At 47.2% G+C, this 12668-nt stretch overlaps 1 protein-coding gene across 2 annotated transcripts in view; it reads left to right on the top strand.

Annotated features, from left to right (window-relative positions):
- The first annotated feature begins 3274 nt into the window (after positions 1-3274).
- Positions 3275-12668, top strand: part of NID1 (nidogen 1) — a 97109-nt gene continuing 87715 nt past the window's right edge. Inside the window, exon 1 of one of the 2 annotated variants that reach the window (XM_027531125.1) lies at positions 3275-3636. In XM_027531125.1, coding sequence (XP_027386926.1) covers positions 3412-3636 — 225 coding nt within the window. In that variant the 5' untranslated portion in view covers positions 3275-3411. The remainder of the gene's footprint in view (positions 3637-12668) is intronic. The other variant, XM_027531124.1, reaches the window with a different exon arrangement.

Genomic DNA, 12668 nt, shown 5'->3' with positions numbered 1-12668 from the left:
CATAAATAGAGCGTGAACACTGTGTATAATAAACAAGGGAGCAAATATATTTTGCAGATGGAAATTGAGGATGAAAGCTCTCCATCTACAGATAAGCAGGAAGGTGTGGTAGAAATATCAGCTTTGGTTTCAGATACACTGGGATTCAAACCCGGCTCTTCCACTAACTGTGTGAAACTGGGCATGAAGGAGTCTTTGGGGCCTAGAAAAGAAAACAACAGTTTCAAAGGCCCTCGTTGAATCATCTAACTTTGGAGAAAACAAAACAGAACTTTAGGTCCCGCCCTGATGCTCTAGGCCGGTTGCATCTATCTGAGACTTATCACCGCCTGTCCGGAAACCTTCCACCCCCTACACCTGTCCAGAAGACTTATCACCCCCTGCCCAACTACAAATGCCATCTCAACTAAAGTATACCCAAAACATCCCGCCTGATTAACGTTTCTCTTATCGATTACGCAAACCTCCCTATAAATATGGAGCCTCCCTGATCCCTCTGCGCACTCAGCCTGGTCCTTTGTGCTCAGCCTGGTCCTCTGGCCGACTGTTGCCCCTCCTTGTCTGAATAAAGGTAACCTACTTCTGTTGAGGTCGTCTTTCCTCTTTCTGCCTCGGCCTGAGCTATACCTTACAGAGCACATTAACTTTTGCAGATCTCATTTCCCCTGCATCTACTATAAAACTACTAGTTTGCACAGTTGTTTTTAGTATTAAATCTGATGCTCCATAAAGCATCTAGCAAAAGCAGGCATTCAACGAGGGGTATCTGCTGTTGCTTTCTATCTGTTAAACATCCCACGGTGTTAAAGGTGTGTCTGTCTTTCCCAACAGACTATGAGCTGCTTACAAAAGGGATTATGAGTTAACAGTCTTTGTATTTAGAATTCCTAGTACAGTGTCTGATTCCAAATGGATTCTTAGTAATTGCGGAAATAATAAAAATCATGAAAAATATACATTTAGATAATGATGGCTTAATATTAACTGAGTACTTCCTTTATGCTCCAATTTGGTGCTAGGAGCATTTTGTGGATCATCTTGGGTAATTCCCATAACAATTCTTTGATTGTAGGTATGAACATTCCATGCAAATGAGAAGGATATAGAAACCTGCCCAAGTTAACAGGGATAGTAAATGGCAGAGCCTCAGACAGACTGGACTCCAAGCTACCCTGAACTGGCAGAGAGAATGGTTCTTGCTTCTGTATTAGCGAAGGAGATTTCCATGGACCAATGGGAATTTCAGAAGCTGTCTGAGTACTAAAAAGGCAGAGAATTCAGGAGAAGGGGTGAGATCATTCCAGGGGCAGGCTGAGGCTTCAAAGCCGACAGTGATGTGAGATAAAAGGTGTGGGGAGGAGGTTTGGAAGGGGAAAATCTGAAGGGCAGGTGGGATGAGGCTGGCCGGGCACACACTGGGAAATTTGAGGCCATTCAGGTGAGCACAGAGGAGGAAGATGAGTCTCCCAGAGACCAAAAGCACCGAAATGGGTGGTGCAGCAGCTGAGGCTACTATGGATAGCATGGGATAGAGTCAGAGGGCTTCGGGGCAGGACAGAGGCTCCAGGGCACTGCATTTCTGGGAAGGAATTGAAGGAAAAGCCACTAAATTTGGGAACAGATTGCAGGCTGTGTAAATCACTCTTTAGCATCAAGGGAAACAATTGTGGCAATAATGGTTCCACTTAACGTTGTGGTTAAGAGGTCCCTGGAATTGGACCACCCTGGGTCCCCATACAGGCTTCCAGATGTGTAACTCTGGCAAAGTGATTTAAACCTCTCTGGCTCTCTCTGTCCATCTTCTGTATGTGGAGGTGCTTTCTGTCTCCTTGGGTTATTGTGATTGCAAAACAAGGGTGTATTTCATTGACTTTCCTTGTAGTTTCTACTGGTTCAGGACTCATGTTCCCTAAATATCTAAATGTGATACAGAATTCGCTGTTTATTGGGAGAATTCTCCCAGACTGGGTCCCAGGTCCTTAATTTTAGCTGGCAACAGGGCTGGTGGGGTGGGGGTGGGCGAGGGAAGGATTGATACCCTGTTGACCTCTCCAGGTTAACAAGTCTGACATCAAACAAATGGAACTCCCAAAGTCCCAGCTCCCATCCCCTGACTTCAAAAGGCAGCAGAGGTTTGCAATGCTCTAGGCAAAGAGTCAAACACAACTGAGCGACTAAACTGAACTGAACTGAATTGAGACTCAAAACTTTCCACTCAAGTTAAACGTTTCTCCCCTCTCCCTTCCCATATCAAATTTATAATCAGATTTTATTCCTTCTTTCATTGTAATGCCTTTTAAATTCATTTTTTCCTCAACTTCCACTTGTTTTTCTCATCCTTTTTTAATTTTTCCTGTCAATGATCCTTGGATGACCCCTGCGTCTCTTCTTTCAACCCAGGGCCAAATTAATGATCAAGGGATTATTTAGGATACAATTTACACCGTTTTATCTCCCTTTGTCAAAAACTCTAAATAGTTCTTCTGTAGATGTTAGAGAGAGTTCAAATTCCTAGCTTTGGTATTAAAGGTTTTACTAGGCATAGGATTCCTTTCCTGGGGGAACGGCACCAACTCCAGCTTCTAGAACGTACCTTCTCCAGTCCCCTGGGTGAAATTTTATCTTTTCCGGAAGACCTGATTTGATTTCCATAACCCCAGAGACGCTATCCTTGACCAATTATTCCAGTCCTGATGTCCCTTATCACTTGGGGGCCTTAGCCTGCCTGAATGATGTTCTACACTCATGACTTTGACTCTGGAGGTTGGACCGGATTTTTGGCCCAACCTTCCATTACGAAGCACAGGATCCCACACTCACTGTTAAGTTGAAAGAATGGATGTTTGAGTCAATAGCCGTGGTCCTGGCCGGATCCCTTCTTGTTAATCCTCAGCATCTAGTACCCCCTCTTCCTACCAGTCTGACCATGTGAGTCCGACCTCCGGACGCCACCAAACAGCTTTGGGGTGGACTGTGTCCGAACGCGGGGTAGTTCCACGTCCCCGGATCTCTACGACTTAGCCCTGGGCCAAGGACAATGGTGCAAAGCCTGGCACTCTATTCCTACCTCCCGCAGGGGCCGTTCGGTCGGAACTGGGTTGGTTTTGGGAATCGCGGCCTCTAGCGCCCATTACCCGGCGGGGAACGAGGGCGACCGGACCCGAACGGCTGGGGGATTCGGTGTCGCCCCTCGCCCTCCCCCTCGCGGCCATTGGGCAGCCTCCGCGGACGGGGCGGGGCGGGGCAGGGCCCTCCCCATCTCCCCTCGGTTCCCCTCCCCTATTTCCCGGTGTGGGAACCTCGCGAGGCGGGAGGCGCGGAGGGGCTGCAGAGGGGCGTCCGGTTACGTCTCCGCCTTCCTCACCCTCCGGCCGCAGAGCTCCTCGGTTTGTGGGACGGCGCTCCGGGAACATGTTGGCCACGGTCCGCCGGAGCGGAGCTGCGTGGACGCGGGCGCTGCTGCTGCAGCTGCTGTTAGCGGGGCTTGGGGGCTGCTTGAGCCGCCAGGAGCTCTTTCCTTTCGGCCCCGAACATGGGGACCTGGAGCTGGAGGCCGGGGACGACCTCGTCTCTCCAGCCCTGGAGCTGAGCACTGCGCTCCACTTCTTCGACAGATCCGATATCGACTCGGTCTACGTGAGTGCGACCCTGGGCGGGAGGTGGGGGCACTTGGGCGAGAGGCCGCGAGGGGCTGAGGCGGCGTCTGAAGGAAGGCCCGGGCGGGCCGGGGGCGCCCGCGGAGCCGGACTGACCGGAGCGTCGTGGGCGGGCACCCGCACCCGGTGGCCGCCGGGGCGCGGGGTGCGGCGCTCCGTCTCCAAACCCAAGTGGGCTCCCGCCTCCGCCCGGCCAGCCGACGCCTCCCCGCCGCCTGGTCACGGTCGCTCGAGGAGGGTCACTGGGCTCTGGGGAGTTCGCCCCGTCTGCGCCGCCCCGCGCGCGCAGTGCCAGGCTCCGGGACTCTGTGACCCGGGACCCCGGGACCCGGGCGGAGTTTCCTCTCCCGCGGCAGTGGGCCGGGAAGTCTGTCCGCATCTAGCCATTGTCCCCTGCTTTTGGGGGACAGGACCCGGTCCGCTTGGGACCAGGCGCCGGACGAAGGCCAGAGCTGGGTAGCGGCCGTCTCGCGGGCCCCGGGATTACTGTAGGTGCCGGGGCAGAAAAAGACCGCCAAGCCCAGCTCTCGGCCCCGGGAATGCAGTCGACAGCCCCTGCATTTGTGTGTGCGGATTCCGGATACATCTTGGCAATGATTCTGCTCTGTGTCCAGAGTTCAGGGCTGGGAAAGCAGAGTGCCTCGGTGATCCAATTTCCTGTAGCCGACCATTGTCACCATGGGGGGTGGGGAGCCAGATGGGGAGAGGGACAGGGAGGGACCTTTGGCTCTCTGGAGCGTTCTCCGGACTGGCTGGGCGCGGGGACGCTGTCAACTTGGTAAAGTCCTTTCGTGCCGCCTCCTGTCGCTGCCGCGCACCATGTGGATTTCATATAAAGCTGTGTGCATTCCAGAAGAGGGGCGGGGGAACAGCTCCAACAGCGGCTGGAGCCTGTCCTGCCCCTGAAATGGCTCTGCTGGTCTGATCCCGGCAGACTGCGCCCGGGACAACACCCACGTGGAGCTTGTCGGCTTTGCAGAAAAAGAATGAGTCCTTGAAGTCTCCACCCACAGAGGGTGTCCCCTTGCTATCCCCACCGCCCTGAACTCCTTGGGCAGTCTCCTGTAGCCTAGAAAACTCCCTCTTAGGTTTTTAAATGTGCGAGATAAAATCCATAGGATTGTCAAGGAAATCAATTCTGTTGAAATACGTGTTAAAATATTTTTTAAAAAATTGTTTGAAGTAATATATGTCATTTAAAAAAAAAGAATTATATTAAATAACAAGGTGAAGCAGTGGCTCCATTGTATGGTCAGCTAATGACTGAACTTTCAAGGTCATGGGACTGTAAACAGTATTCAGAGACACCTACTATACACCTACACCTACTATAATGACTATATAGTGATAGGAGCATATCTGTGACTTCTATTAGTGGCATAGTCATTAAGTGCTAATACAATTGTTACCTACACTTACAATGGAAGGAAATGCTAAATTTGGGTTATGGGCTACTGAAAATTAAGATGAAGTTTATTTTTCTAAGTTAACAGACCCATGAGTTCTATGGGGGGTAGGTGGTCATTGGATCCTGCTCAGAACCTCTATGTTAAATTAGGGCTCTTCTCCTCTCCTTTACTTGTGGCATCAGACTAAACACATTACATTCTGCAGACCTAGAAAATCTATTGTTGAAAAGTGATTCCTGTCAATCCACACCTTCTGAGCCTATTTGTTTGTTTATAAAAATGTTTATATATTTGGCTGCACCGGGTCTTGATTGTGGCATGCAGAGTCTTTAGTTGCAGCCTGAAGTATCTTTTGTTTTTCTTTTTAAGTTGGGGCTTTGGAACCCTTAGTTGTGGCATATGGAATCTAGTTCTCTGACCAGGGATCGAACCCTAGCTCTCTGCATTGGGAGCATGGAGTATTAGCCCCTGGACCACCAGGGAAGTCCCCTGAGACTATTTGGGGTTTTAATCTACATATCAAGGAGAAAGACTCCCAGAGCTCTCTGCACATCTTAACTTCTGTGCTACAGGTTCAGTTCCCAGGAAGGACCCTGAGATAGAGATTGTAAGTGAAAGCGTTAGTCACTTAGTCATGTTGGACTCTTTGCAACCCCATGGACTGTAGCTGGCCAGGCTCCTCTGTCCATGGGACTCTCCAGGAAGAATATTGGAGTGGGTTGCCAGTCCCTTCTCCAGGGGATCTTCCCGACCCCGTCCGTGATCAAACCCAGGTCTGCCAAATTGCATGCAGATTTTTTACTGTCTGAGCCACCAGGGAAGCCCTGAGATAGAGATTAGCAGGCAGGTTATTTCATTAGGGGGAGCTCCTCAGATCCACCCCTGTGGAAGGGAGGGCAGTGAAGTAGCTGAGCTGCAATGCAGGTCAGCAAGATGCCTGCCACCCCTCTGGGAGCTCTCAAGGTGGGATAAGACTTTCAGAGCTCTCAAGTCTCCTGAGAAGGTGATCAGTGATTAGATTAGGGCTGCCCTGGAAGGAAATGGCAACCCACTCCAGTGTTCTTGCCTGGAGAATCCCAGGGATGGCGGAGCCTGGTGGGCTGCCATCTGTGGGATCGCACAGAGTTGGACACGACTGAGGCAACTTAGCAGCAGCAGCAGCAGCAGCCCTGGAAGGAGTTATGACCCTTGGGTGAGGCAGTTTTTTCCATGGAAACAAGAGGCACTATCAAAGAGGAGGACTGTGGGCTGCATTCCTGGGAGCTGAAGGGGGATCTGGTGCCATGTCACAGCGTCCACCACTATCTGTTGTGTAGATGCTCTTTTAGCTGGTGGAAACCCTTATGGGGCTCTGAATGAAAAAGTGAATTGACAGGGAGTGTGAGTATGAACTAGATGGTCTGTACTGTTCTGGGCACTAGATTAGGAAAAAGAAAGGAAAGCCATCGAAATGGAAAACAGTTACTGGGTGAGTATATTTACATGTGTCAGGGTCTAGCTAGTCTTACATTATTTAATCCTCACAGCAACTTGCCCCTCTTTTTTCAGATGAAGAAATAATAATTAGTAATTACTCAAGGCCATCAGATCAGATCAGATCAGTCGCTCAGTTGTGTCTGACTCTTTGCAACCCCATGAATTGCAGCACGCCAGGCCTCCCTGTCCAACACCAACTCCTGGAGTTCACTGAGACTCACGTCCATTGAGTCAGTGATGCCATCCAGCCATCTCATCCTCTGTCATCCCCTTCTCCTCCTGCCCCCAATCCCTCCCAGCATCAGAGTCTTTTCCAGTGAGTCAACTCTTCACATGAGGTGGCCAAAGTACTGGAGTTTCAGCTTTAGCATCATTCCTTCCAAAGAAATCCCAGGGCTGATCTCCTTCAGAATGGACTGGTTGGATCTCCTTGCAGTCCAAGGGACTCTCAAGAGTCTTCTCCAACACCACAATTCAAAAGCATCAGTTATTCGGCGCTCAGCTTTCTTCACAGTCCAACTCTCACATCCATACATGACCACAGGAAAAACCATAGCCTTGACTAGACGGACCTTTGTTGGCAAAGTAATGTCTCTGCTTTTGAATATGCTATCTAGGTTGGTCATAACTTTCCTTCCAAGGAGTAAGCGTCTTTTAATTTCATGGCTGCAGTCACCATCTGCAGTGATTTTGGAGCCCAGAAAAATAAAGTCTGACACTGTTTCCACTGTTTCCCCATCTATTTCCCATGAAGTGGTGGGACCGGATGCCATGATCTTCGTTTTCTGAATGTTGAGCTTTAAGCCAACTTTTTCACTCTCCACTTTCATTTTCATCAAGAGGCTTTTGAGTTCCTCTTCACTTTCTGCCATAAGGGTGGTGTCATCTGCATAGCATCAATTAAAAATGCCCAAGCTAGGATATCAGCCCAAGTCTGTGTCTGACTCATAATGCTTTCAACATCAACCCTAAAACATGTGATGGACCAAAGGGATTGCTGTGAATTAGAGTCGTGGGGGAAGATTTTACAGAGGAGATTACATTTAAGATTTGAAAGACGAGTCCAGTTTCAGTAGACGGAGGCAGAAATGGAGAGGCCAGAAATAGAAGATACTGCTGGGGCAAGTGCATGACGGTGGAACAAGCTTGGCAGGTGCTGGGAAAGTGAGGAATATGACCCCACTGGAGCAGAGTGTTTTTGTTGGAATAGGAGGATTCTTCTGGATAGGCAGATGGGAGTCAGAAAATAAACGTATCAGCTAGCTCTTGCTGTGTAATGAACAACCACAAAACCTCAGTGGCATGTAACAATAAGCATCTGTTGCTCATGTGTCTGGAATTAGTAGATGGTGGGTTCATATAGGGTGGCTTCAGCAGGAGCAACTGGGATGATCTGGTTCTACTCTAGGCAGGGATGTGGGAAGTGTCTATCACTTAGCATAGCTGTTTTGCCTAATATGATAGCTGTTTAGCTATGTATAGCTATTTTAAATTAAATTGATTAAAATGAAATAATATTAAAATTTCAGCTTTTGAATCACAATAGCTGACATTGCTGCTGTTGAATGTATGCATTACCACTAAAAATGCTATTAGATGGTGATGTTTCAGAGGGCCAGCATGTTCTTTTTTCATGGGGATGTCAAAAATGTAAGAGAGTAAGTGGAACTGCATAGTGCTTTTTCAAGTCTTCTCTTTTGGGTCACATTTCCTAACATCTCACAGACTAAAGCAAGTCTCATGACTGAGCCATGGTGGGGTGAGGGGCCATCTTGGTTGCCCAACTTGCTCTTGTGGGCCGTTGCATGATAAGATCTTTCTCTCCCTGTGGGATAACCTCTTATTTTTGAAGTGGCAGTCCCAGTGATGAAGCCAGTCATTCTTTGGACCCTATCCTGGATAATGAGTGGGGAGTGGGCCAGTCTGTAAATCTGCTTAGCCAGCTCTGCTGCTTTGGCCAATGCTGTGAACTCCCCCAGGCAAGAGTTCTTCAAAAACACAATGCAGTTGTGCAGAACAATCAAGACATTTGCTTCTTTTGTTTGGAATCTTATTACCTCGATTTACTAAGGCTGGTTATCTCATGCTGATTGAAAGCTCTAATTGCCTGTAGGCCAATAGAAGAAATTCTAGAACGTGATTCAGTTGCATACAATATTCTTTATGTCTTGATTCATACACATGGTGAAATGAATTAGTTATTATTTAATACGTTCAGTTGGTGTGGGAAATAAAATTCTTCCTGTGATGGAAAAACAATAAAAGGATATCCTTGGAAGAAAAAAGATTGTATCCTGACTCTCCTGACTCATCTCCTCATCTTCCTTGTGTACGACTGTCTGTGTCTCTCTCACACACACACCACATCTTCCACAAATTGATTTTCATTATATCACTTACACATAGGAATCTTTCCTTAGGTAGGGTAAATTTAACTCTCCTTTTAAGACCTTCTAATATTCTTCCAACTTTTACCCTAGCTTCTATGCCAATATAGGCTGCTCATTTTCTTCAAAACTTGCTTCATTCCCACCAAGGGATTACCAAGAGATTCTTGTGTGTTGTATGGGACTGTGCAAGGCGCTGGGGCTCTAAACCATGTGAAATGCAGCTTCTGAATATGACCAGATCCGTGCCCTCAAGGAAGTCCCGGTGTCAGGAGGGAGCCACAGAGGAACAGGTGGTCCCAGTGCCCTGCACTGTGAATCATGATGAAGGAACAACACTCAACACTTGAGGAGCTCAGAGTCTCCAGACGAGCTCCACTCAACCGGGTTCAGTCCCTGACCCTAGTAGGTTTGAGCTAAGTCCTTGAAACATTGTACTGTGATCATTGCTGATCTCATCCTCTATTCTGTCTGTCCACAAACAGATGACAAAGCCCCTAAAGTTGTAGAGTGTATTTCCTTTGTTCAGTTTTTCCTTTCTTTGGAGATTGTAACCAAACTCTGTGGCTACATCTGCTTGCTCCATGGCAGCGTCTCTGGGTTGTGTTTAAAGCACTATCCTGAGGCAGTGTGCTCTAAAACTGGGCTTGCTTCTCCACTGAGAGCAGAGATCACATCTTTTTTTTTTTTTTTTTTTAAATCCAAACCTTTCTTCTATACTTCACTCTTGGTATTAGATTTTTTAATATTTATTTTTATTTATTCATTGGACTGAGCCAGCTCTTAGTTTCTGCATGCGGGATCTTTAGTTGTGGCATGCAAATGCTTAGTTGCGGCATGTGGGATCTAGTTCCCTGACCAAGGGTCAAACTTGGGCCCCCTGCATTGGGAGTGAGGAGTCTTAGCCTGGACCACCAGGGAAGTCTGTGGTGTTCAGTTTTTTGATCTAACTTTTGAGAAACATGTTTCACGCACAACAAACCAATGCTACTCTTTCAAAGACATCAACGAAAAGATGTCCCTTGTACACATAATATACAGAACCACAAAATAAGTCAAAGTGGAAACGCCCTGCAATTTCTTAATGTGTTAGGAAGTATAGCAAAGCAAAATAAAGCATTACAGACAAATAGTGTTTAGACATTCTGGCATATATAGTGTTCTTAGTGTAATTGGAACGAAACTTTTCTGTATATACACACTAAATATTTTAGAAGCGAGTAAAGTAAACAGAAGCACCAGTTCTGTAAATTACTCTTGATCATGCAGGCAAGTAAGTCTCTTGCATAGTTCATGGTGTTTCATCGAGGCAACACTTGTGCCCACAGAACCTACTAACTCCGTGGCCGTTGGATTTGAGATCATGACCAGCTTCATCTGGCATTTCCTTTTTTTCTATTACTTATTAAAAAAATTTTTTATTCGGGTCTAGTTGTTTTACAACGTGGTTTTAGTTTCCACTGTACAGCAAAGTGAATTAGCTGTATGTATACATATATCTCTTTTTTGGATTCCCTCGCATTTAGGTCACCACAGAGCACTGAGTAGATTTCCCTGTGCCATACAGTAGGTTCTCATTGCTGCTGCTACTGCTAAGTCGCTTCAGTCGTGTCAGACTCTGTGTGACCCCATAGACGGCAGCCCACCAGGCTCCCCCGTCCCTGGGATTCTCCAGGCAAGAACACTGGAGTGGGTTGCCATTGCCTTCTCCAATGCATGAAAGTGAAAAGGGAAAGTGAAGTCGCTCAGTTGTGTCCGACTCTTCGAGACCCCATGGACTGCAGCCCACCAGGCTCCTCCATCCGTGGGATTTTCCAGGCAAGAGTACTGGAGTGGGGTGCCATCGCCTTCTCCGAGGTACTCATTAGTTATCTGTTTATCAGTAGTGTCATCTGCCATTCCCTGAAGCAACATACCCCCTTGGTTTTGTGGTGGTGTTAGGGTGTGGGACTCCTCATTGCGTCTTCCTTTTGTTGTGTTTGAACCTTCAGCATTTCCAGTTGGTGTTCTCATGTACCTATCATGGCAAAATCTTTTCAAGGTTCATATTCCTTAGTGTAGCATCTACAGACCCAACCAGCAGCTGTGAACTTTGTCACTTTGCTGGTAGTTTGAACTTCCCGCTGCCGCAGCAGGAAGCCCAGTGTTCCTGCTCAAGAAATTAATTGCTTGCTTGTATACCTACGGCTGATTCATGTTGATGTATGGCAGAAACCAACACAGTACTGTAAAGCAATTATCCTTCGATTAAAAATAAATAGCAAAAAAGAAATTAATTGTTTGGCTCTTCTGGTGGATTGCATTTTCAGCGTGTGTTCTTGTAACTTCTGGATTGCTCTTCTGAATTGGTTTTTTAATCTTGGCCTTTCCAACCTTTTATAATTTCTCATATGTCTTGGCACTCTGATTAAGTTCTTTTTTAGCAGACTGCAAGCTGAATAGATGTTTCTCCATATTCAACATGTTCCCATGACTTTTTTGGGGGAGGCTAGAGTCTGGGTTGGATGGGAGGTTGCCTGCAACTGTCCTAGTTGTGAGTGGCTTGCAGGCCAGCCTGGCTCCGTGAGGTTGTTGTATGCCTCTTGCCATCACTCATGGACCTGCCGCACTTACTGGCACAAAGGAAGTTTATGGTTAAGTCCAAGACCACCACCCATGGTTATGCAAGTGGTTTGCAGCACAGGGCTCTGGCTGAGAGGACAGACTGGCTAAAGTCCAGCCCACAGGCCACTCACCAAGCCCTGAACCTCAGCATGGGCCTTTCCATTCAGAGAAAAGGGTGCCTGCTTCTGTTTTGCCTAAAGGCCTCCTACGGTCTAACAGTGGCCCTGGCTGGGTCACAGAATACTTAATAGAGTATTAATTTCCATCAGAAGTGAAAAGGAAATTGATGAATCATGTTGATTAACTGATTTATAATTGAGGTCCAGTCACTTCATATATCACCCGTTTACTATTCCAGACCTCTTTTTATTATTAAATGAAGAGATTTGACAAGATTATCTCTAAGGTTCATTTTATCATGGATCTTTGATGTTCTCTGATCAAGTGACCAGATGTTGAATAGGTACCTTCACTCACTCAATAGCATCTGACTCTGAGACCCCCGTGGACTGTAGCCCGCCAGGCTCCTCTGTCCATGAAATTTTCCAGGCAAGAATACTGGAGTGGGTTACCATTTCCTACTCCAGGGGATCTTCTTGACCCAAAGATCAAACCTGTGTCTCTTGAGTCTCCTGCGTTGGCAGGTGGGTTCTTTACCACTGCACCACCTAGGAAGCCCTATTTCAGGACACTGGCTGTTTCTTATAAAATGCAGTGCAGTGTTGAAATACATCGTCTAGTCATTCAACAAATATTTACTCTGTTTCCTAACATGCCAGGACCAGTGCTAAGCTTTGGAGCTAGAGATTGAACCCAGACCAGTGTTGTTTTTGCTCTTCATAGTCTAGTGAGGAAGACAGACATTAAATCAGTAATGATACAGATCATTGACCAATTGCCGCTATGGTAAGTGCTATGAAGAAGAAGTTAATGTATTGTGGTGAAACTGAGGTAGGTGGAGGGTCAGGAGGATCTTCTCAACCTGAAACTGAAGCCTGGAAAAAGGGGGTTAGCCATGTGAAAAAGGGAAAGGTCAGGATGGTGGCTCACTACTGAGTGTAAGACCAGGAGCATGTAGAGAGGAAGAGCTTGGCATGTCTTTGGGATGGGATGAGAGCCGATGTGAGTGAGAGTGG

This window comes from Bos indicus x Bos taurus, chromosome 28 (genome assembly GCF_003369695.1).
Source record: "Bos indicus x Bos taurus breed Angus x Brahman F1 hybrid chromosome 28, Bos_hybrid_MaternalHap_v2.0, whole genome shotgun sequence".
NCBI lineage: Eukaryota > Metazoa > Chordata > Mammalia > Artiodactyla > Bovidae > Bos > Bos indicus x Bos taurus.
The sequence above is the reverse complement of the archived record's forward strand: the minus strand, read 5'-3'. Positions and strand labels throughout refer to the sequence as shown.